The sequence below is a fragment of the Hibiscus syriacus genome, unplaced genomic scaffold (genome assembly GCF_006381635.1).
Source record: "Hibiscus syriacus cultivar Baekdansim isolate YM2019G1 unplaced genomic scaffold, ASM638163v2 tig00111206_pilon, whole genome shotgun sequence".
Classification (NCBI taxonomy): Eukaryota; Viridiplantae; Streptophyta; class Magnoliopsida; order Malvales; family Malvaceae; genus Hibiscus; species Hibiscus syriacus.
This window is the reverse complement of record NW_024063018.1, coordinates 492,445-518,703: the sequence shown is the minus strand read 5'-3', so window position 1 is coordinate 518,703 and position 26,259 is coordinate 492,445. Positions and strand designations below refer to the sequence as shown.

The 26,259-nt window shown below is 31.9% G+C and overlaps 1 protein-coding gene and 1 pseudogene across 3 annotated transcripts; one reads left to right on the top strand and one right to left on the bottom strand.

The window, feature by feature from the left end:
* Positions 1 to 3,810: 3,810 nt before the first annotated feature.
* On the bottom strand, positions 3,811 to 21,527 carry LOC120155727 (ubiquitin-like-specific protease ESD4). 3 transcript variants are annotated; one of them, XM_039167215.1, is made up of 9 exons: positions 20,369 to 21,527; positions 20,128 to 20,207; positions 19,947 to 20,040; positions 19,684 to 19,782; positions 19,492 to 19,584; positions 19,287 to 19,406; positions 18,882 to 19,012; positions 13,799 to 13,801; positions 3,811 to 3,821 (listed from the first exon to the last, which is right to left on the bottom strand). In XM_039167215.1, the coding sequence occupies exons 1-7, from the start codon at positions 21,131 to 21,133 to the stop codon at positions 18,896 to 18,898; spliced, it is 1,368 nt and encodes a 455-aa protein (XP_039023146.1). In that variant the 5' UTR covers positions 21,134 to 21,527; the 3' UTR covers positions 3,811 to 3,821; positions 13,799 to 13,801; positions 18,882 to 18,895. The 3 variants fall into 3 exon arrangements, with proteins under 3 accessions (XP_039023146.1, XP_039023144.1, XP_039023145.1); XM_039167213.1 differs by lacking the exons at positions 3,811 to 3,821; positions 13,799 to 13,801 and adding exons at positions 18,149 to 18,463; positions 18,561 to 18,633 and having other exon boundaries at positions 18,909 to 19,012; positions 20,369 to 21,521; XM_039167214.1 differs by lacking the exons at positions 3,811 to 3,821; positions 13,799 to 13,801 and adding an exon at positions 18,149 to 18,463 and having other exon boundaries at positions 18,909 to 19,012; positions 20,369 to 21,526.
* LOC120155720 lies at positions 4,625 to 17,627 on the top strand (annotated as a pseudogene).
* Positions 21,528 to 26,259: the final 4,732 nt, after the last annotated feature.

Below are 26,259 nucleotides of genomic sequence, written 5' to 3'. Positions count from 1 at the left end.
AGTGCAAACATGAAATCATAGCATATGACTTTTTGAACAGGATCTCAAAGATTTATCTCATAATTGGTCTTTATCAACTATGACTAGATCTTCTCAACAATGACTAGATCTTCTCAACAAGAAGGAGAAATGTCATCATCAGATTCGACACCAAGTAATGATTATTTCTCCTCAACACGAAGGATTAATGCTATTGTCAATGGAAAATATTTCGAGGCAGCTAAATTTCCTCAACACGAAGGAACGATATTGCCTCAGATATGCCATAATTCAAACACGACTAGACGTCCTCATCACGAAGAAACTATGTTGAATCGATCCGTCAACAGACGTCCTCAACGTGAAGGAATGGTGTTGTTTTCAGATTTCCCGAGGAAATGAATTATTAGGATATAACTAAGACGTCCTCAGCGCGAAGGAACAGTGTCATCTTCAGATGAGTTCAATATCCAAATACGAACTGAATTTTATGGCATGACAAAATTAGTGTCTTTTTTCTTTGTCTCAATCTCATCATACGACAATGGACAAAGAGGGGCAGCTGTAGACACCTAATTTTGTCCAAAGTTAATTCTCATAAATTTTGCATATTATTAATTATTATTATTATTTTAAATTATTATTATTGATTATTATTATTATTAATTATTATTATCATTTATTATTACTAAGTATTATTATTATTAATTATTATTAATATTAATTGTTTATTAATTATTAATATTACTATTATTATTATTATAAATAAAATAGTAACATAAAATATTCCTTTATATTTTACAGATCCAATGTACAAGCCCAAAATACAAATACCCCAAGCCTGATACATTTGTCTAGCAAGCCCAAGGATGAAAGCCCAAATATATTAGGGTTTCATCACGTTCTAATATAGCCACCTAATCTCCCCCGTCAAATCGAGATGGAGATCAAGGTTCCATATTACATATTACAAATTAGGGTTTTCACTTTAATACTCCCATCAACTAGTCGTCGCTACCACCCATCAAAGATCGACCACCTGACCTACGCATGCTATACACGTGTTTCACCGTTCGGTTCCCCAGTCGAGTGAACCACCACCGATTGACATCCCAAGTCTCCGTCGTCATGAAATTCAGCCAAATAGTGAAAAAAGCACCAAATCAAGTCAAACAACAAATCAAATAAAAAACCTATTAAAAATGGGTTAAATCTCGAAAAATCAAAGATTTCACCTAAAAACGCCCATAAATCGGGCATGCAACAAAAGGAAAGGATATTATTTTTGAACGGGTGGAATGATTGGAGGGGAGAAAAAAATAAAACATCACATTCGAACAAATGAGGGATTCAAAAAAAGAGAGAAAAAGAGTGCTTTTTCGAACCAAACAAAAAGGAATTATCTTTCTCGAACATAAGGAACCGAGAAAAGGATTTTCGAACAAAAACAAAACAAAATGGAGGTAAAGCGAAAACAAAAAATTGAAAAGATCTTACCTTTGAGGGACGGTGGGTTTGGCTCATTCTTTATCATTTAAAGTAAAACCTTACCTTTTCAACTAGGCTAAGTCTAAAAAGGAGACTCGGGTGATCAGTGCCACTAAGTCGCAATGGCCTTAGGTTTTAATGTCACCTACGGCGGTGGGGAGTGAAGAGGGGAGGAAAGCATATTTAGGGGTTTTTTTACTAAGTGAATATAGAAGCAAATGAAATTATAGGCCTTTTTCTTTTCCTTGATTTTAGACTTATAAATCAGGTGCGAAACGGCATAGCTTTAGGGGTTGGGGTGTGTGTATTTAGCGCGTGGGTTATTCATGGGAGGGTTCTACGTAGTTTGTAATCTTTTCATTCCAGTCATCAATGAAGCTTTTACCTTATTTCATGTTGGGCTCACGCATTGTTTGGTATTTTAATTTCGTCCTCAGTTACTTATAAGTATATTTATACTTATATTCATGAATTAGCCATTCTAATTTAGTCTATTCATATTTATGCAATATATGCTTTCATTAGCTCATTTTAGTCACCTTTGTCATGTTATTGTACTTTTGGTTTAGTTTATGTTGGGATCATGATACTTTACTTTATTTTATTTTAGTCCTGCATGTTGTTTTGAATTTATTACTATTTCAATACACTTATATTCGCATATAGGTCATGATTCTTGATCACTGTTATACTCAAAGTTGTTTTTAATACTTTAACCCTTTTTATTAAGCATGATTAGTTCCTTTTATTATTATTTTAACCCATCATATTTGTATATATGCATTTTATTTTAAATTTGTAACTCTGTTTTTATTATTAATCTATATTACAATTCATAGTTTCATAGATGTATATATATAAATTAAATGAATATTATTAGTTACATTTGTACTATAAATGTATTTTATTCTGCAATTTTTTATAAGTATGTACTATATATGTTTGTTTGATATATTATGATTTATTTACATATTTCAATATATATTTATTTTTAGTAATTAATTTATACCCCTTATTTGTTAATATATATTTTAATCGAACATTTTCAAGAACAATCGATGTAGAATTAGTTTGAAAAGCACCACCTTATAGAGGTAGTGCAATTTCATACAATATTTGAACAAATGGTGAACTTGAAATAAATCGAACATTTTATTTATTAAATAATAGTAATATTTTTATTTTATTTTATTTTATCTTATCTTATTTTATGTTATTTTATCTCATTTTTTATTCTGTTTAAATCTAATTTTTGACAATTTATATTTTTTTAGATAAAAGGTAACGAATTATTTCATAGAAGGGTTGGTATTAATTTCTTGTTCGATTTAATATTTTTAAGGAGAGAATATTATTTTACGGATAAGAAATAGATGGGATAGTCTTTCCGATGGAGGATTGCGAATCTCGATATTTCTTTTTCAAATTTAAGAAATTTCCCTAAGAATTAATTTGAAACATTTATTCAATGTTCAATAAAAGGATCATACTTTAAATATTGATTCAAATTTACGATGTCCACCATTTACGACAATATATAAGCGATTAAGTATCAATTCTGGGTGTTGTGAGGTTATTAATCATTCCTCACGTGTAATCGATTCCCGAACCCTTAAAAATAAATATTTAGTAACACAAACCATTTATTACCGTTATGGAATTAGATTATATATTTTTTTAATTGAGAATTAAAATTAATTTCGTTCCATATATTTTTGTGATTATTTTTTTATGTTTTTCTCGAAAAAAAATAATTAAATATTTACGTTTTTTTTCTCTAATAACGTCATTTACACGCCTTGGTTTTAATTCTCACATCTGTTTAATTATATCTTCTGGTATTTGCGATTTTTAGCTTTTCATTGCTTGATTCAGATTCGTGCAGCTTGAATTGGGTTAATGTATTTTTTTAATGGTCTTATTATTCATTTTAATTTTAGTGGACTTTTTGCGCTTTTAAGAGAAATTCTTTTGAAGTTTTATATTGTTCTTTGATGTTTCTGTTACGAGTGATTATCGCGTAAGTTGATCATGAGTTGATAAGTATTCGATTCGTGCTCATTAAAAAAATTATTATTCGATTCGACTCATTACTCGTTATGTTCATTAAATTTTTGTTCAACTCGTGCTCAATAAAAAAATTATTACTCAACTCTATTCGTTGCTCGTTAAGCTCTTTGCTCATTAAGCTCACTAGAACTTTTATCTTATATTTTTAACTATAGATAAAATCTACTAATACTATATAAAGCTTAATATAAATATAAATTAACAAATTTAACCAAAAAATATAAAAGAGTGTATGAGACAATTTCAAAGTCTAAACTCCAGTAACAATCCATAAATACGTAAAACTAACATATTAAAATTAAAGTAACAATCCACAAAAACATCAAACTAACATATTAAAAACATTCTTGAAAAAAAAAGTTCAACTATACATAATAAATCTTAAAAATAACAAAACCGACATCTTTTCACTCCATTTATTGTTCCTCGCTTCCACCAAACCATTAAAAAATTATAAAGAGCAGCTCATGAACTTATCGAGTTGAGTTGGACTTTGCTCAACTCAATTCGTTAAGGTCTCGAATTGAGTTCGAGTCGAGTCAACCTAATTCAAGCGTTGATCGAGTTTTGACCAAGTTTATTAACTTATATTTACTTCGTACGAATAGTTGTGTTTACAAATATTTCCTTCTTTAACTGGGTTTTAAGATCTATTTGTTCTGAGATGATAGAAGCTACTATTGTTGGAAAAATTCGATAATTTTGGAACTTTGAATAAGAAATTGATTTAAGCATTGCTGAGGAAAATGTGGAACCAATTATTGGTTCGTATATGTGCAATGAGTAACATTAATGTTCGAACCGATTAGACTCTTTCTGGACTTGCGGATATTTAAAACCAAATTTGAAATATTATACTTCAAATAAAACATATCTTTTCAAAATTTTGTTTTGGAATTAAAATGATAAATATTAAAAGGTTTCTTTAATTTAGACAATAATTTTGAAAATTGCGTGTTATGGTTATTGATTCTCTTTTATTAAATGTTCCATTAGGTCAAAAATTTCCAATAATTCACTATGTAAAACCCCTATAAATATAGTATAAACATGTTAGGTTAAAAAATAGTTGAAATAAATAAAAAATAACTCTGCAGAAGAGAAGCAGAGGCTATTAAAATTAATGAAGAACCTAAATTTTAATGGAGACTCTGGATTGGAGCCATACACACCAACAGCTCAAAGTACAGGAGGGCCTGCTACATCTGATGGGTTCTATTCTCGTGAGTTCACGGGGGATCTTGGAGCTGAGCTTTTGGATCTTCACGCTATGGATGACACAGAGCTTCTGTCTGAGGTATGGTTATAAGGCACAGTGATCGTCTAGCATTATAGTAAAGTACCCATTGTTAGCTTTTCCCCTTTTTTTCCTCTGGAAATAAATATGGCTTAATACCCAAATAAGTGCCTAAACTATAACATTTTTCCTGAATAGGTGTCTACAGTATTGTTTTGGACTATTCAGGTGTCTAACGTTACAAACGTGATCATTTTAGGTGCTCGAGACGTAAATGACATTAGTTTTCTCCGTTAAGTGACACGTGTCACAATTTGGTAATTTATTTTAAAAAATATTATTATATTTATAAAAAATCCAAATTTCTTTTAAATTACAAAAAAAACCTCAAAATCCCTAAAATTCTCAAATCCTAACATTAATCCGTCGCCGCTATCATTTTCGGCCACGACCACCACTGCCGACATAGTCTTTGTCATCATCCTAGTTATACGCCGCCAAAGTTGTTGTCGATTGACTGTCGGAATCGCGATTTTCATCCTACGGTCTGTGGGTATAAAACGTCGATTCACCGTCGATCAGTCACGATTTCATAGGAGTTTTGATAGCTAGGGGGAGGTGAGGTGAGGTGGAGCTTCGTCGACAGCATATGGCGGCGGTCATCATGGGTTTATGTGTTGAAATGAATGTTTTCAAAGTTTTTGGGTTATTTCAAAATTTGTGTTTTCTTTTTAAAAATATATATAGTTTTATTTTTTAAATTTTATATAGAATTTTTAAAATTATCATATTGTGGCATGTGTTACTTAACGGAATAAATTAATGTTGTTGATGGTTCGGACACCTAAAATGGTATCGTTTGTAACGTTAGGCTCCTAGATGATCCAAAAAATACTGTAGGCACCTATTCAGAAAAAAGGGTTTAGTTTGATCACTAATTTGGGTATTCAGCCAATAAATATCGATTTGATTTAAATTGCAGCATGCTATCTCAGAACCTTTTGAGCCATCACCACTCATTCCTGGTGTGAACAAAACATCTGAAAATGATTTTAATGGGACAACTAGCTGGCAGCAAAAAGTGCAAAGAGGTGCATATACCTCAGCTTCATTATTCTCTACCACTGGAAAGAGATCAGCAGCACAAGGGAAAATAATGTTGCTAAAATTAAAGTTGTGGTATGTTAGTGTCTCATATCTCTCCTATCTTTCTCATCCTCTGAGATGTGAACAAAAGGCATCCTTCTTCCGTCCTAAGGTTAAAATGTTTATATTGTTCAGTTCAGTAACTGAATTCGTGCTCGATCATTTATCTATGTGTGCATGTTCATAGCACACCATACCTTTCTTTTTAATTTTCCTAGAAAGCTAATTTTTGTCTTGAATGTAATATTAGGTACGTAAAAGACCATTAAACAACGAGGTTTCTCGTAAGGAGGATGGTATAGTAACCGTGAGTGAGAATGCTTTAACTGTCCACGAACCCAAGTTAAAGGTTTGTATGTTATTCACAGAAGTACCTTTGATTTGATACTTTATAATATGTTTTTAAGATAAATATTCTAGAGCTTCCTTGGCCTAGTGGAGCCTTTCTTGGCCTTGCCTCTATTAGGTAACTCTGAAACAGAGTTCAAATGTGATGCATTATTAGCTTCAGCTTTAAGAGCTGCTACATCTGCCCGTAACTCATCTATAATATCCAGTCGAGAAGCAATTGATGCAAGTTGTAAGACAATGGAGTCATTATTTGGGTTGTCGGATTGTGGGATAGTTCGTTTGGATTGGTTGGAGGATTGATTGGTTTGTCGTGGAAAGCGGTGTTGCGAGTTTTTGTCATTTCGAATCGAACTTGGCTCTGTTACCAAAATGATAAGAGCTGAACTTTGGAAGAAACGAAATGATGAAAAAAGAGCTATAATTTTTATTAAGTTTTATTAAGTGTTGTAATGAATAATCTTAACACTATTATAGTCAATAAACCAAAGAGATTCAAAGTAAATAATTCATTGTTTCCTAAGAATAAATCCTAGCATATATAATAATAGTTTGGACTGCTATTTTGGTACTAAAATTTATAAATTTTCTTAAATGCTCAACTTTCAAATTGCTCATATTTTAACCATTCTAATTTATTTTATTAATAATTTGTGACATGACATTTTATTGTTATTTTATTAATATATAATTAAAAATAAAAAATAAAAAATAAATTTGAAAGTTAGAGTGATTAAATTATGAATAATTTGAAAGTTAAGTAATTAAATTAAAAAACAATTTAAACTTTAGTGATCAAAATAGGAGTGAGAATATAGTTGAGTGATGAATGATGCAATTTACCCATAAAAAGGTGTCACGTGCAAATCACCCGTTAAATTTAATGGTGAGGTACTAAAATGAAATAAAAAATAAACGTTGGGTATGATTTTGAAAAAATTAAAAGTTTAGGTCTAAAACGGATTAAAACTGATAATTTAGGTATTAAATTATATTGGTGAATTACTGCTAGAACAGCTAGTTTTGGAAGAAAAAGAGAAGAAACGCTCTGCTGTGAACTTAATCAAATAAACCTAAGAAACAATAGTGCTTTCCTCATTTTCCTTGGCGTTATTCTTAATCAATGAATATGATTGAGCATTGAATGTACTTTTTATTTCAGGTAGTGGTAAGACGTTCACAATGCAACCATTACCTCTCAGAGATGTACAAGACCTTGTTAGATTCTTGCATCAGCCAATTTATCACAATCAGATATTCAAATTGTGGCTTGTTTTTTTTTGAGATGGTGGAAAACTCTTTGACCTTCTTGAGTGATAAAAAGTATTTCTCTTTTCTTTCTTGCCTGGCGTAAATGTATGCTTTTTTTATGGGTAAATTACAAATTTCATTGCCGAACTATACTCTCTCTCCTATTTTGCTCACTGAACTTTAAAAGTTTTCAATTTCCTCTCTAAACTTAATATATTAGGGTTTTTTTTCACTCCACCGTTAACTATTTAATGGCATTAAAACGACATCATTTAAAAAAATAAAATTTTCATCAAAACGACATCGTTTTGTATTTATATAACAGTCCACTTATAACGCAGAGGACCAAAAAGTCTAATTTTTTAACTTCGGTGAGGGAATTGAGAAGATTTAAAGTATAGTGACTTAAATAGGAGAGATAATAAAATTCAGTTACCCTCTCAAGACATACCTAATTTCAGTTACCCTCCCAAGACATACCTAATTGATTTATGTTGAGTAGGGGTGTAACGAGCCGAGTCGAGCTTGAGTATTGCTGAGCTCGACTCGACTCGAAAACTCACTAGCTTAAAATTTTCAAGTTCAACTCGAACTCGAAATCTTGAACTGAAGCTCGTGAGCTGCTCGAAAATGCTCAAAACGAGAAAAAAAATCTTAAACTTAACTCGATTGAAATCTCAAACTTGAACCTGAACCTTAAATACATGAAAACCTTATTGTATTTAAAAAAAAGTTCTAATATTAATATTATTAATAATTTATTTTTTTAAATAAATCTTAATATATTATATTTTCAAGCTGCTCATGAGCTTTTCAAGTCGAATATAAAGTAGATCGTTTCGAAAAACTCGAGTCGAGTACATTCGATCCAAGTATTTATCGAATATTAACCGAGTCGATCTCGAGTAACTTACGATCTGTCTCGTCTCATCTAAAGTGCTAACGTTGAGTGAAATAGGAGTAGAGTTTACCTAATTGATCTATGATGTGTTTTTTTCCTATAGGAAACTTTGTACGAGAGATGGGAGACAAGTCTGCATTGTTGGACTTCAAGAATTTGAGGTGTCAGACGTGCAAATAGTGAAGGAATACATTGAAAGGGAAAATGCTACTAGAAGCACTGGATCTACGGTTGCAAATGAGGAATCTTCAAGGTCGCACGTTATTTTACAACTTGCATCAAGAAGCATTATGAGGTAAAGGAGTCCAAGCGGAACAATGATGTGAATGAGTCTAAAGCTGGGAAGGTTGCGGAAAATATTTCTTTTATTTATCTTGTTGGCAGTGAAAGAGGTGCAGACACCACTAACAATGATCGGCAAACTAGGGAAGTTTGACCTTTTCTTTGACAAAATAGGATAAATTACGTGTTTAGTACATAACTGTCAATTTTTATCTGTTTTAGTACTTAAACTTTTAATTTTTTAAAATCATACCTAACGTTTAGTTTTTGTTTCGTTTTAATACATTGCCTTGCCATTAAAAACTTAAAGGGTGATTTGCACGAGGCAACTTTTTTATGGGTAATTTGCATCATTCATCACTCAACTATCTTCTCACTCCTATTTTGATCATTAAATTTAATTTTTTTAATTTAATTACTTAACTTTCAAATTACTCATAATTTAATGACTCTAACTTTCAAATTTATTTTTTATTTTTATTTATATATTAATAAAATAATAATAATAAATGCCATGTCACAAAAAATTATTCATAAAATAAACTAGAGTGATTAAAATAGGGATAATTTGGAAGTTGAGTAGTTAAATTAAAAAAATTTAAACTTTAGTACCAAAATGCAGTTGCCGTTGTTTTTAACGGCAAGGTATTAAAATGAAATAAAAACTAAACGTTAGGTATAATTTTGAAAATTTTAAAAGTTTAAATACTAAAACGGACCAAAATTAATAGTTAATGTACTAAACTCATAATTTACCCTTATTTTTCTCCCACTTTTACTTTTGGCTTGTTCTGATATCACTGGTTTGAAATTTTGCCAGGATTGAGGGTGCTGAAATTAATAAGAGCCTTTTGGCTCTCAAGGAGTGCATTCATGCTCTGATAATGACCAGATCCATATACCATTTCGTGGGAGCAAGCTCACTGAGGTGCTCCGTGACTCTTTTGTTGGCAATTCTAGGACAGTTATGATCTCCTGTATTTCTCCAAATGCAGCTTCATGTGAACACACTCTCAATACTCTGAGATATGCTGATAGGTATTCTTGTTTCCATAACGAGCCGCTGCAAAATGGACTTTCTTTGTTGCAGCAGATTGAAATGATGTACTCAGTTTACTGATATAGATTATTGTTATCCGAATGAACAGGGTTAAAAGTCTTTCGAAAAGTGGTAATCCCAAGAAAGATAAGGCCATGGATTCTTTACCAACAAGTAACAAGGACGCTTCTTCAGCTTCGAATCCTTCCGTTACTGCAGATATAGAAGACGTTTATGAGCGACAAACGGAAGTAAAATTTATGGATACAAGTCGAAGGGTTGTAGAAAAATATGTTTATACTGTTGGATTCGACAAACAGCCTTCATCGTTTCCGTCAAGTTACCCTTTCAACTGGAGGGAGGAAAGTGGAATGGCTTCTGGCCCAACAGACAGCGATGGAACAGAAGTTAACAATTCTTATGGTGGTTCTACAAGTCAAAGAGTTTACTCATCAAATCCTCAAAACTTGGCCGGTACGGAAGAGAATGTGCAGAAGATGTCACCACCTGGTCGGAAAGCGACTAGAGAAGAAAAATCAAAGACGGGGAACTGGACCACGAAAGATGGAAATCGACGATATGATCCTGAACCTCCCACTGATGTAAATATGAATGAAATTCTTGAGGTAGGATATCAGTAAGGTTCATTTTGTTTGATTACATTAAGGGATCAAATAATTTCCTTCATTCTTTTTGTTTGTTGCAGGAAGTAGAGGCTCTAATTGCGGCTCACAGAAAAGGAACTAAGGACACAATGGAGATTGATCGTGAAGTGAGTAAACTTGCACTTACTCTTTCTTCAAAGGCTTCATACACTATTAACTCCCTAAACTATCCTCAAATTGATTAATAGGCGCCTAATGTTTCCAACGTTACACTTTAGGTGCTTGAATTGTAATGGCTGTTAAACTTGATCGTTATCTATCGCGTGTCAAGCATATAAAATTTAAAAAAATTATTTAAAACAAATAATATTATATATTTTTTTAAAACCTCAAATTTATTTTTCCACCATTGATCAACCATCGTCAGTCTGTGACCGTCACCGTTAACACCATCAGAATCGTCTCACCATCGTGACCAAAACCCATTCCTCCACTTACCATGAAACTGCATCGATCGTCGCGAAAAAGTCGCAAAGGATCATTGGATTTCTAAGTTTTCCTTTTTTGTTTTTCGATGATTCCAACAACTACAACCCCCATCATTGAGTTTCACGCCTTGTTCCAAACAAAACCAGTAGGTGGTGACCATTCGTCGTCATTGGAGGTGAGGGGATGGGAGGGAGAGGACGACGCAGGGTTTTTATATTTATTGATATTTTGTTCTTTTTTAAAATATTTTTATTATATATATATATATATATATAATAGTGGGCACCTAAAAGTGTAACGGAAAAATATTAAACACCGAGAATCAATTTGAGGTATAATTTAGACACTTAAAAGTGTATTAAGCCTTCTTCAAATATTCATTATCCAATTAAATCATTGTTCTTTATGAAGCTTTTGGCAAAGGTGGAGTGACCAACAACCTAATAGACAATTATGTGTAGGGTTGTACAATCAGGTAATCGTTTAAGTTTCGTCGGATCCTAACAGGTCAGGTAAAATCGGATACAGGTTGAGTCAGGTCAATTTAATGGTTCGACTCGGATCAGATCGGGTCTAGGTAAAACTAGTTTGGGTCATTTTCAGATTGATTTGACATCATATTCAATTCAGGTTCAGGTCAGGTTAATTTCAATTCGGATCAATGTCAGTTTATGTCAAAATGGTTCAGGTTCGAAGTAGTTAAATATCAAGTTAATTCAGGTTCGGATGGACTTCAGTCATTTCTCGTTCAGATCAGGTGACATCATTGACAGAAAAAATTCAGGTCGGATCTTACCGGATACGGATTGACTTCAAGTCAGATCATTTTTTGGTTAATTATTTTTCGCATTTCAATGTTTAATGAACATGAGTGAGAACGTCGAATTGTAATTCGTAATTGTATATGATTTAGAATAAATTACAAAAAATATTAATAATTATGGGTCAATTTTGATAAAACTATAATTTGAAGTACCAAATTGAACAAACATGAAATTGGAAATAAAACATTAAATCAATTAAACAAAACACATGGATGAGGGATCAAATTGAATTAATTATAAAATGTAAAGTTGATATTAATATTAAAAATGGACTAAATTGCATACATTTAAAAAGTTGGTGAACATAATTTGAAATGAAATTTATTATGTGATTTACATTTTATAGGTTTGAAGTAAATTACAAAAATATAAATAAGTATGGGTCAATTTCAGATACAAATATAATTTGAAGGACTAAATTGAACAAATATGATTTTACAAATTAAAATTTAAATACAATAAACAATATAAAAGGATCAAATAAAAAAACTGTAAAATGTGAGGAAAAACTGTAAAATGGACTGAATTACATTAATTTCAAAAGTTGGAGAAAAATTAAAACAATATATATATATATATGATGAATGTTATGATAATATGATGCATGTATATATAATGTACATTATACTTATGCACAGATTAATACATTAATACATTATAAGTATATATATAAACTATAAAGTATATAATATAAAGTATTAAAGTATATAAATATAAGTATTAAGTATTAACTTATAAAATTCGTATTAAAGTATTAGAGTATAACATATAAGTATATAATATTAAGTATTATTGTATATAAATATAGAGTATTAAAGTATAATATAAACTATAAGTATATATATAAACTATAAAGTATATAATATAAAGTATTAAAGTATATAAATATAAGTATTAAGTATTAACTTATAAAATTCGTAGGATCAAATTGAAAGAATTAAAAATTAAAGCCTAAATTAATATATTTTTTGACTAAATTGAATTATTTAAAAATTAGGGGAAAGGGCTACAATCCCCATCAAAGATTTTTTTCGGGCACATGCAGGCCTAGAGGCCCGAATCTAAGCAGTATTTATAGCCAAAATTTGTTATTTTCATAAATTTTATAATTTTTTTCATTTTATTATTTTGTTCTCTCTCTAGAACCTCGTTTCTCTCAAATTCTATGTTTTCTCTATAGTATTCTTAGCCACAAACACCAAAATCCCAGAAATTTTTGAATTTTCGATCAAACACCCATTTTTCATCTATTCTTCATCCATAAAACTCGTGTTTCATTCTTACAAACACCAAAAACTTTGGCCAAACCTTTTTCAGATCAAAACCCAACCTATTCATATTTTTCTTCATGTGTTCTTCCACTTTTCTTCTTTTTGATTCTCGAAAACAGAAAAACAACTCACCTCATTTGTTTCACTCAATCAAACCCAGCCAAAATTCAAACTTTTTCATCATCTATTCCTCGTTTGATCCTTACAAACACCAAACACTTCTCCCAACATGTTTTTAAATATCAAACCCCCTCCAAATCGAAGCATTGTTTATCTTCTTCCCTAACCCTAAATCTCAAATCCCACTATTTATCCTACTTTCTCCTTCTTCAACCAAGGCTCTTCCTCTTCCCCTTCTGTTTGATCCTTACAAACACTTTTCCCCAACCTATTTTTAAAGATCAAAACCCCCCAAATCAAAGCATTGTTCATCTTCTTCCTTACCCCTAAATCCTAAATCCTATTATTTATTCCCCTTTCCCCTTCTTCAACTGAGACTCTTCCCCTTCCCCTTCCCCTTCTTTTGTTTCCCATAATCCTAAATCCCAAACATCGTTCATCCCACTGTTCATCCCCCTTTCCCCTTCTCTAACTGAGACTCTTTCTCTTTTACTTTTCTTTTTTTAGAGTTCGATGGATAGTTATCTTACGAGTTGAACTTTCCAGGTAAAATACATATTTTTTTGTTTGTTTTAAATTTTTATTAGAAGACTAATAATATTTTTGTATTTTGTAGGAGACTTACAAGCAAATCAAAATGAACAGCAGCATTCTGAAAGAGGTAAAATATGTCTTTATGTTTTTTCACTTTATGATTTTTCTATTTATTAACACTTTTTTATTTTTTAAGGGGATTTAAACGATCAACTGTCTGAAGTAGTTGATGTCAATAAATCCTCTAAGAGGAAGACAACATATTCAGCCGAGTTCGGGAGAAGAACTTCTCCTGTTTGGGAGCAGTACACCTTCATCAAATTTGCCGATGATTCTGTTTATGTCGAGCGTAAGTATTACAAAATTAAAAGGTATAAAGCTGATTCTTATATTGGTACATTTAACCCTAGAAGGCATACTTAGAAATGTCAATCTTATTAGGAATATCTTGCTGAAAATATTGCTTTGGTAAGTTCTTTTGATCAAAACAAATATTGTGAATTGTTTACTGAGGCTATTATGTGTCATGGTTATACTTTGAGCATGGTTGAGCATGAAAAACTTAGGGATTTGCATCATCACCTTAATTCTAGTGTGAAGAATATATCGAGGTATGTTGTTACTAAATATTGCATGCTGGAGCATGAAAAACATAAAAATTGCTACTTGATTTAGTGCATTCTATTTCAAGTCGTATCTATTTTACATATGATAGATGGTCTGCATGCACTTCACGTTCTTATTTTGCTCTTAATGCACATTATGTTTATAATAACTGGAAACTTCAATCTAAAATACTGAATTTTCGATGTTTTCCTTCAGCCCATGATGGCGAGTCAATTTTTAAGTTTGTGAAAAAAATGATATGTGAGTGGAGTCTTGAAAAAAAAATTACCATAACACTTGATAATGCTTCTACAAATGATAAAATGGTTAAGAGACTTAAAGATGATTTAAATGTCATTTCTCCTCTTTCCTGCAATTGTAAGTACTTCAATATAAGGTGTGTTGCCCACATTTTGAATTTGATAGTTCAAAAAGGTTTGAAGGTAATTGATTCTTCTATTATTGAATTGCGTGAAATTGTTAAGTTTATTGATTCTTCTGACTCTCGCCTTTGTGCCTTTGAATTAGCTGTTAAAGACTGTGATTCTTCTTTTCGTGATAAGTTATTATTGGATGTTCCTACTCGATGGAAAATGAGGCTATATTAGCCATAAACTTGTTTGTGAATAGGGAAAATGAGTTAGAAATCATTACTGACCATGAGTGGGAAACTGTTCAAACAATATGTGATTTTCTTGAGCCGTTTTATGAAATTACTACTCTGTTCTCTGAATCTAAGTATCTCACTTCTAACTTGTACTTGGCTAATGTTGTTGCAATTTAAAAATTGTTGTATAATGCTCATAATGATCCTTGTGAAGGTATTTCAGCAATGGCAGAACCCATGCTTGAACTATATAAGAAATATTGGTTTGATTACTCTATGATTTCGTCTTTCATTGTTTTACTCAATCCTCGATATAAATTACAACTTCTGAAGGAGTTGTACAATGTTCTTTATGTCGAGTACAAGGTTCAACGGAGGGTAAGTCTCATTTCTAATGAGTTTCTTGAGTTATATGTATTTTATTAAAAAAATGTACCTTGTGGTTCTTTTTCTTCTGTCCAAAGTAACACATCTTTAGACAGAAGTGGGTCAAATTCCAATCAACCTCGATCATTTAAAAAATTAGATCTATTTTAGGTTAGTTTTTAGAATTTCATATTCAATTTTATTTATTTTAATTTATTTTATTATGTTTTCATAATTTAATTTTTTTTATTATTATTTTTTTCCAGAATTTTGATGTCAATTTAGCTGCTTCAAGAGGTGAACGATCAAATGTTGACTCTTACATTAGTTTGCCCCTTGTCCCTCGTAGTAGAGAATCTAACTTTGATATTTTAGAGTATTGGACAAATCAAAGTATTTCTTATCTGGTACTTTCTCGCAGGGCGAGAGATATATTGGTTATTCAAATTACTTCAGTTGCATCTAAATCGTCCTTTAGTGTGGGGGACGAATTTTGAACAAGTTGAGAGTTAAACTCTTACCTAAAAATATTGAGATTTTTGTAACAACCCGTAATTGGTTGTATGGTTTTGAGCCGGAGGAAAGGGATGAAGATTATCTTACTGTAGTTAATGATTCTGCTATGTAAAGGTAAATATATATTTTTATTTTACTTTTAATTTTAATTTCATTAATATTTTGAATTGCTTATTAATGATTTTATTTTTAATTTTGTAGGGTGTTTTACAATAAGTCAAAAATTGGATTTCGTTTGTGAATGATTATGTATTGTTTCTTCCCAGGTAACTTATTTTTTTATATTTATTATGTTTATTAAATGAATTTTTCAAAGTGTTGAATAATGCTTCTATTTTTTAGGATGTCTTACAAGTTACTATAAGCATCAAACTAAATGCTTCTTGAATGATTATGTCCTGATTCTGCTTGATATTGCTTGATTTAGAAATGTTTGTTGAATGCTTGATTTTGTAAGAGTTTGAAAAAGTCAGAAATATTTGTTACTGTTGGCCATCATATTCACTTTGGCTTTACCACTGACTGGATGCTTGTTGAATGCAGAAATATTAAATGTTGAATTGATGCAATGTTGTTTATTGTTGCTTGTTGTTGCCTTGTAAATTATTGTTGGACAGATTGGAATAAATTGTTGTAACTTGTAATTTTTTTCCAAATGGTTGCTCATGTTAAATTATGTTGGTGTCATTTCGGTTTTTAAAGCTAAAAAGTTGTTTGTAACTTAATAATATTGGCAACATTTAGATCTTTTGAGATAAAAGCTAGATGATGAAATTTCTGGTAGCAAAGTAAGACTTTTAGCCTTATAAAACTTTTGTTATAAGATCTGAGAGTTTAAATTTTAACACATTTATTTTTGTTTATTTTATTGTAATTTTATTGTATTGAACTATTATAAATTTTATGTTGTTCAAATTTCAATCTCATGTTGTTCAAATTTCAATCTCATGTTATTCAAATTTTCAATATCAAGAAATTCATCTTTTATATATATGTTCAAATTTTAAGATAAATTATCTTTACATTATTAATTAATTATTACATAAAACATAAATTAAACTAATAAATATTTAAATTAATTAGTTAATTAATCATGTTCAATAAATAAATTGTTTTAACTTTTAATGATTATAGCTAATTTAATTATTCATATTCAATGCCAATAAATTATTTTAACTTGTAATGATTATAATTAATTTAATTAATCATGTCCAATAAATAAATTACTTAATAAAATTAATTTAATGATTATAATTAAGATTTATAATACAATAATCATAATCAACATAATAAGTAAATTTATTAATTTTAATTATCATAATTAATAATTTATTATAGCATTTAAAAATTAATCATATTAATTAACATGATTTATTATAAACTCAAAATCTCAACACTTCATTGAAATCTTATAATTTCATCAATGATAATTTATAAGTCAGGTAAATATCATATCAATTCAATAACAAATTGGATCATTTACAGATTGAGTCAATTACAAATCAAGTTTATAACAAGTTAGATTGAAAATAAGTCGAGTAGTATCAATTATTTACCATATTAATCTCAAGTTCGAATTCATATCATTCGGATGCAGGTTGGGTTCAATTATCATATTTTCAATTCAATTTAGGTCTTTCTCAGATCGAGTGCAGGTCGAATTTAGATCCATAATTTCCAAGTCCAACTTGAGTTCAGGTCAACACCAATTTCGACTTGAGTCGATTTCGTATCATCATACCCAGATCACAAGCAATTTTTACTCGAGTCGGTTTCAGTCAGTTTTACAGTCCGGCTCAACTTTTTACATCCCTAATTACGTGAGCCAGTTGAGTTTTGTGCTTCACACAAAGCTGCCGACCTGGTGAGCCTTCAAGTTCGCCTTGCCAGGTTCCAACGTCAACTAAAAGAGCAGGAGATACCAAGTCGGAAGAGAGTTCCTTGTTAAGTCAGTGATTTAGTCTCTTTTCATTCCAGAATTCGACCTGGACCTCATCATACATAAGATTCTTTCACCCCAGTGGGACTTCTGAGAGGAAAGTTCAGTCAGTATCAACTAAACAAGCAGGAGATACCGATAATCGGACCTAGACCTAATGTTGCTCTTCGCATGCATGATTACTGTTGACATAATTGGCAACCAGAATTTGAATGCCATCCCATTAATGATGTTTTCATGTCGGCATGTCATTGACATGCCGTCTGTCTCGATAGTCCTAATTTGAACCATCCCAATAATGGTTCAAAATCGAGATAATCCTAATGACTCAATGGTCTAAATTTTGAGGTGATCCAAATCAGAAACTGAAATTTATCAACAAAAAAAAAAAAGGATGGAAATAGCTCTTAACAGAAAAAAAGAGGGGGATGATTGGGAAATATTAAAAGCCACAGCAAAAACAAGGCAGAAATGATGTACAAAAGACAAATGAAGAGTTAGAAGAAAGAAGAGACATTATAAACAAAAAATACCTATAACATCCAGTCACAATAGCCCTTTTTTGGGGAAAGTTCTGCAGCCCTACAATCTCATGTCTTTAATCTATATTTTTCTGCTTTCGTCTTTTGTACGAGAACATCCATACGTTGTCTTAGTAATTATATAGAAAAATCGGATCCGAAGCAAACTTTTTGTACACCTTTGAAGTTCCTAGTAAATGCTTTCCAAAGTAGTTTAGAAAAGCAGGCATACCCTTGTACAGTGTATGTTCACACTTTCGATCAATCAGCTCTCAAGTTCAGAATTTCTTTGGCAGTCCTCAAACGAAAATATGGCATGTGTTCCTACAATAGCACGTGAAAAGTTCAAAAGCAAATAACAAGACCTTGTTTTTCAAATGGATGTATGTCCATCTAAGAGCATCAATATTTACTGCCTTACCTGATCAAAACAAAGACTTAAACCTCTGCTATAGAAGTCGATATATTTTAACATAAACATGCCACAATCAAACCTGTCATAAAGAAAGTTAGTTAGGGGAAACAAATCAAATTCCGACAGAAAAAGGCATATGACACCATTAAACTAGCAGTAAAAGGTAAAAAATATAGTTAGCCAAATATTCAGAACCAATTGCCATCCATGGTTAGTATAAAAAGAGTTTCATAACTATAAAGTTACCACATAATCAAATACTTAACGGTTTAAGTTATTTGTTTATCCAATAAGCTTATGAACAATAAGTATTCCAAGCACTAATACGACAGCAATAGATCTTAGAATACACACCCATTCTCCTGTGCAGGAAGGTCTTCAACATATTCTAGTTCCCAAGAACTTATATCAATGTTCTTTCCACTTTTGTCCTTCACTTCTTCAACAAAGTATTTTGCCTGGCACATTACAACAAAATATTAAGCAAGTTCGAAAGAAGTTATAGGAGGTAAGAGTAGGAAGCGTGGGCTTTAAGCCAAAAAAACTATTATTGTGAATAGGATTAAGAAAGAGTTACAGCATAAAGAAGTAGAGGGAAAATGCGTCTAGCAGCTAATGGGAGTGTAGACTCTGAATCCTCTAAACACTTGAACTATATAATACACTTTGGATCAATTACTTAAATGCATCCGAATAATATGACATCTAAAGAGAAACCCTGGAAGATCGTACCAGTGCTCTCAGCACGTTAGGATCTTTTCCTTTTAGTGAATCAAGATACTGCAATTTCTGAACTTTCTTATTGATAACTGCCAAGCACCAGTGTATGTCTTTGTGTATGGGGACAAATATCTGAGCAAAATGAATAATTAATTTAAGGATAAATGCAATGAATCATGAAAAAGAAGAAGGAAGCGGTGAAAATACCAATACTTACTTTGTCACAGTCCAATAAGCAGTACCCTAACTTCCTTTGCGAAGTCCACCTTTTGACAGCTTTATAGTTATATCCACTCTCCGGATTCACTAACTAAGCATCATAATTCAGAAGGAAAAAAGTAGTTAAGGAAATGGAATTTGCAGGGAAAAGTAATGTATGGGAACACTATACGTAGAACCGAGAAAATACCTTTTTATAGAAGAAGGTGTTGAAGAAGTGGCATTTTAGAAACTTCTCTGGCTCCCTGTTTTCGCGATCTTTAAGTAATTCAAGATATAGATTAATGACCTATAAAAGCGAAATACTAGTGTTAAAGCCAGGTTCCCGTTGCACTTAATTCCAACATGAGGTCCATGACCTAACTGAATGTGGACAAATTAAGAAATCCTTCCAGAGGCTACACTATGCAGATATACAACACAAGATATAAACATGAACAAAACAAAAACAACCTCATCATTCAACCATGCGCCCGGTTTCAGACATTGCAAAACTTCTCCTCTAATATCAATGCTTGAGTTTTGGTGAGAGACTAATATCTTTCTCCTACAAAAGCAAGCATAAACAATGATGTTAAGGTACAAGAAACAACCAATCAAATAATCAAATACTAACACAAGCATCACCACATACCAGTTTTTAGCAGAAAGGGCATTCGACACCGAAGTCGTCTCCTCCTCAGAAAGAGGAATAAAAGGCTCGGGAGGTAACACCTGGAATTCGATAAATGATCGAACAATAACAACAAACCATTAATGCCAAACATTCTTAAAAAAAATGCAATTTATCCTATTCTAGAAGCAACACAATTGTTTGAAATACACTACCAAGACAATGCAGCGCAATTTAAACAAAGCAAGCAAAAGAATCTTACCTCCACTAGCTCCTCCTCTGGTTTCTTTATGGGTCGCAATGCCTGAAGTCCAGCTTTACGCTTCTCATTCAACTCAATTTGAATATCCAATGCTTTTAACTTGGAGTTTCTCCTCTCTGCAATCTCCAGCAACTTCTTATAAGCTTCTAAATCTTGCACATTGGAAATCTCCCTTAATGAAGACATATCCAACGAACTAGCCACTCTTAAATTCCCATTATTCAACTCAGGAACAGCAGATGAAGACGATGGCTGAAAATGCCTCACTTCTTCCACATTATTCTTCCCTTTCTCAATAATCTCCACTTCTTCAACAATAAGATCATCTGGAACCGCCCCTGTTTCTTTCTTCTCATCATCTTCCACAAAAATCACTTCTTTTTCCTTCTTGAAATGGCTCGAAGTATCCCACCAAGCTTGACTTTTCACATTACTGAATCTACTACTCAAGAAATACCCCAACTCGCTTTTAGGCAAATCCTGTTTGTGTTTTGAAGCGGATAACCCAAATTTTAGATGTCTGAAAGGGGCGTGGACTGCTCTAGCGAAAGGTATCTTAGGTTCTGGGTAACGAGAGATTCTCAAGACAGTGCTGTTGGAAGGAAAATTTTCTCTTTCCAGGCTTCGATTTATCACAGACAATCTGGGTTTTTTGAAAAACTGGTAACCCAGGGAATCTGAATATGGGGGTTTCTTTTTGTGGTTGAAATTGGAATTGAAATACTCATCTCCACCGCGTTTACGATTGCTTGCTAAAGCACCCATTGACGAAATCCACAAACTTTAATCCTTAAAATCACAGTACCCGTTTAACGAAAACCATGAAACTAAATTTGAGAGGTTAGGGTTTATGTTATAAACACAAGAAAACTATTTTTAAAGTGAAAACATTGAATTTGAAAAGCCGAACCACTTCAAAACACAATAAAGGATCGGATTTTCTTAAAACTAAAACAAGCCAAGAAATTTTCAGAAAATAAAGGGGAGAATGCGGAAGAAAATCAATTAAAATTTTGAGGAATTTTCAAAGGAAACAACCGTTACTGCTAGATTTGGATCCAGATACCAGCAAAAGGTACAGATTTGAAAGAGGAATTTTGGAAATTTCGCAATTGCTTTCGCGGGACAAAAAGGAATCAACTTTGCAACGCTGCGTTTTCTAGGTTTATGTTTTGGAAACGTACGTCTGCTAGCATATAATATCCCAAAAATAAAAAGAGTAAACTACATATTTAGTCATACAACTATCGCATAAGTTCTTTTTTGGTCATTTAATTATTTTAGTTTTCAAAATCGTGTCTAATATTATATTTTGATTCTGTTTTGGTCACCTTTCGTTAAAAGATTAACGTTGATGATGTGTCACCATAAGATAATATCACTTCAAGTGATAAAATACAAGAGCGACTAGTAGGGGTCATGACTGCCCTAAATTTTAAAAATTATAATTTAGACCCCTAAATTTTTCAAAATAATTAATTTGGTCTCTCCAAAATTTTTAAAAATTCATATTAAACTTTTAAAAGTTTAAATGTTCTTAATTAAACTCCCTACCATATTTTTTAAAAATTCTCATTAAGTCTCTCAAAATTTTTAAAAAATTTAGTTATAATCTAATTTTAGAAAAAAATGTAAACTAAACCTTAAAATTTTTAAAATTTTTTAAAATTTTTAATTTAAACCTCTGAATTTTTTAAAGTTTTAAATTACCCCAAATTCAATCACCAAGTTTCGCCTCTGGTCACTTTATCATTGAAAAAATAAAAAAATTTATCACTTCAGTAATTCTATTTATTTTTTAACGAAATGTGACCAAAACGTAATGTTAGGTAATATCGATACTACCTATTATTTTGACAAAATAGAATACCAAAATGGTACCAATACTCCACATAGTATTGACATTACTTATAATAGTAGTATTGATACTCCACATGGTAGTACTGATACTTCCCTTATGTTTTTGAATTTAAACATATTTCAATATACAAAAATGATACTAATACAATCAGGGATACCAATACTACTTATAATAGTAATAATGATACTCTTCTTCCTTAACGACTATATTTTTGTATTTAACGTAGACGTCCGAGTAAAGTTCGAGTTAGGGGACATCTTCGTGATAAATCAGCTGCAAAGTTTGCTTCTCGGTGAATAAGACCATCCATGGCATAGAGGTCATGCTTGAGACTGATCGTACCGTGGCAATCGGGCTAACGTGGGAGTCGATGGAGAAGATGAGCTTGTGAGCTTTCGCACAGTCGGTTTCGTATTGAACACGTTCAAAGCCAAGATCCCAAACAATGTTGAGGCCAACAAGCATGCCCCTAGAATTTGGCGTGGAGAGGTTGAGAAACCCAATATAGTTGTAGAAACCAGTGAGCCAATAGCCATTGGAGTTGCGAAGGAGGCCTCTTGTTGCACCAAGAGAGTTTTTGGGGTTGAGAGCACTATCAGTAATTAAAGTGATCCATCCTGTGGGGGTAGACTGTCATTGGATTTCCTTCGGCTAATTGGGCATCTGGTGGCTCGAGATGGAAAGAGATGAAGAGCAATAATATGAAGCCCGAGTATTTCTGCATTGAATGATGGCATTATTTAAGAGAGTGCTATCCAAGAAGATCATCGAGTTTCGTCGCTTCCATACCTGCCAAAGAAGAGAAGAGAACATGATAATCCAAGGAACTAGAGTACCTGTATGGAGGGTGGTGGATCTGAGGTTTTGAAGGATCTAGTCTTGAAGGGGAAGCTCGAGGAAATCAAGGATTTGATGGTGTTGGGGAATGGAAAGATCTTTAGCAGTTCCGCAGTCGCGAAGAATATGCAAAGTCGTTTCATCACCGGAACCACAGACCTGTGTTGTCGGTAAGGTGACGATGCCAACGACTGAGATTAGTGAGAAACTTGTCCGTTAAGGAGAGCCAGAGGAAAAAACCTGATGCATTCAGAGACATAAATCTTTCAAATGGATTTTCATTTCTCATCACGAACATCCCAATCAGCAGCGAGCATACCAATAAAGGTATTTGATACAAGGTTGAGAATAAATACATTTTAGGCTAAACTAGCATTAGGGTATATATTATTTGAAAAATAAAAATTAGAGTATATATTAACTATAAAATTAACTAATTTTATGATTTAACTAATGTTATAATTTTATTATAATATGATTGATAATTTTAATGATATTTCAATTAGTTTTATATTTTAATATTAATTAATAATTTTCAAAAAAAAAAATAGAATATGAATTAAATTCTGACACCAATTAATATTATAATTAATATTAATATTTTAGACATATATATTTGTGTGTGTGTCGGAACCGTCTTTCGGTTGGGCCCCGGAATTGGGCTTCGACTTAGGAAAATTGATTAGGAGTCGCCACCGATCTTTTATTTTAAAACAAATAGGTAGATTGGATACCTTATTTCTTACCTGGTCTGTGTCTTTCCAAAGATGTGTCGGATTCGGGAGTCGGTTACAGTCAAGGAAGGGTTAGCACCCTTGAACTGCCCTTTCGGTACTACGCAATTCCCAGTTATCTTTAATCAACAAAATTGAAAGTTTAAATTAAATGGTAAAATAACGATCCTGATCATTTACTTCCGATTGGTTTTAAAAGTGTACCCTTAAGAGGTCGTGAAAAGTGTTAAATGGAGAAATAAATAAGAGAAAACAAAACAAAGAAAATAACTAAGACGAGACAAAGGAAAAAAAATGAAAATGTGATACATGAGATAAGTACTATAAAGATAAAATATATATGTACAAAGAATAAAGAAAATAAACAAATGAATCAAAGATAAAAAGGGATCGAGATATAAATAAAAAGTAAAAAATAAAGGTAAAAAAAAGGTAAACAAGATAAGTACCATATAAATAAAAAATAAAATAATTAAAATAAACTATAATAAGTAACACAAACGAAAGGTATATATATAATGATAATAATAAAAAAAGGAAATAAAATAAAAGTAAAATATATATGAATAATGATGAAAAAGAAATAAAAAAATATATATATTTGTAATAATAAAAATGTGAAGGGATCGATCTGCAAGAAAAACGAATCAGGGGGCCAATTTCGAAGAGAAAACGTCAAATTAGGGGGGAATTAAATTCTTTAAAAGCAGGGGGGACCAAATAGGTGATTTTCCCTTTAATACGTAAAAACACGCGGATCCTTTGCGTGGAGCGGGTCAACACGCAGATCCAACTCGGGTAACCGGGTCGCTATATATACCAACAAACGTTTTTAAAATTTCATTTCTCTCCTTCAAGCCAAACACCCCTCATCATTTATGTTTTCCTCTCATCTGTTCATCAATAAGATGAACACTGCTATGGGTTTCAACGAACCCAGAAACCGACCGCCCTCTCACCGCCTCGTTACCATCGATAAACGACGCCGACCACCGTTCATCGGCGGCGATATCTAAAAAAATATTTTTTGAAGGCTCTTTGGATTCTCTTTTTAAAAATTAAAACTATTTTCAAAAACTCGTTCTAGGAAGGCGTAGATCTAAAAAAGGGTTTTGAAAATGAGGGCCTCACTTCGTTCATCGGCTGAAAAACTTTGGTTTTTTTTAGCGAGAATAACGATGCCACCACGCATGCAAGTCACCAACGAAATGAAAGAAAAAAAGGTTATACCTTTTTTGTATTTCTTTGCTATTCGAAAAGGTATAAGTGCTTCCTTTACTCCTCTGTATTTTTCTAGTACTCTAGTAAGATTTTCGTGGTAATATCTCTGTGTAAAAACGTATGATATTTTATAGACTAGGATTTGCTAAGCATTTGATTCCTATTCTAACTTGGTTACTTGGCTATCTTTGTGGGTTGTTGGTGTTGATGCCGAGATCCTTGTGCCGGAGAACTCAGGCTGTTGGAGTGCGTGGCCGTGAAGACCGGAGTCATGGGTGAGGAAGAGTCCTCACAAGTGATATGAAAGGATTATGGAAGCATAAGGAAAAGATGTGATTTATGAGATAAGAAGATGGTGGGTTATGAAGAATCAAATAGATATAAAGAAATTAATTGGAATTGAGTGTAAAGTGTGCGTTATAGGATTGATAAGGAAGTAAGGAATGATAGATAGTGTTGTGGAAAAATGGTTTGGTTTTAGAAATATATGATTTTACCCATTTTGATGAGGAGTAAATGTTATAGATAAGAAGATAATGATTTAGTTATATGTATTAAGGAAGTTAAAGTATAATTGAAAGAATGTTTCTCTCGGTTCAGATAATGAAGGATAAGTCTGATGTGTTGCAAATGATATGGATGTATAAAGTCGGGTTATGATAATTTGAGATCAACTAAAGAGGTCATATGTGAATATGAATATGAGAAGGGTGGATAGTAGTTTAATCTATTAGTACAATGAAAATTCGAGGACGAGTTTTCTTTAAAGGAGGGGATATTTGTAACATCCTCAATACCGGGTTAATGACCAAATTATAAAGTTTCAGAAATTAGTGATTAAAGTAGGATAATTGAATAGTTCAATGATTTATTGGAAATATGATGAAGGTTATTTAATAATTATTGAATGAATTAAAGGGTAAAATGGTCAATTGACAAGTAAGATTTTTATATTCCTTTTATAAGATAAGGAACCACGTACGAAATGAGAGAATTATCCAGAGTTTTCTTTCTTCTTCTTTCTCCTCCCGTATCTCCAAGCTCAAAGGTGAGTTTCTTTGTTTATGGATTAATGGTTGATTTTAAGGTTGGGCTTTGATTATTAGATGATAACTAAGCTTTAGGAAAGCTTAAGTTATCTTAAAATCAAAGTATGATGGAGTTAGGAGGGATTAAAGATTTGAGGTTCTGGGGTGAAATCGTGAAATAGAGTTCGTAATTAGAGTTGGAAGTTAAAT

What these genes read in the sequence shown, in the direction of transcription:
- LOC120155727 (XM_039167213.1), bottom strand. Translation starts at nt 21,133, where the DNA reads ATGGGTGCTTTAGCAAGCAATCGTAAACGCGGTGGAGATGAGTATTTC. An exon ending in GCGCATGGTTGAATGATGAG is followed by an intron (nt 19,783 to 19,946) that starts GTTGTTTTTGTT and finishes TCGCTTTTATAG; the next exon opens with GTCATTAATCTATATCTTGA. An exon ending in CTTCCTGCACAGGAGAATGG is followed by an intron (nt 18,634 to 18,908) that starts GTGTGTATTCTA and finishes TCTTTATGACAG; the next exon opens with GTTTGATTGTGGCATGTTTA.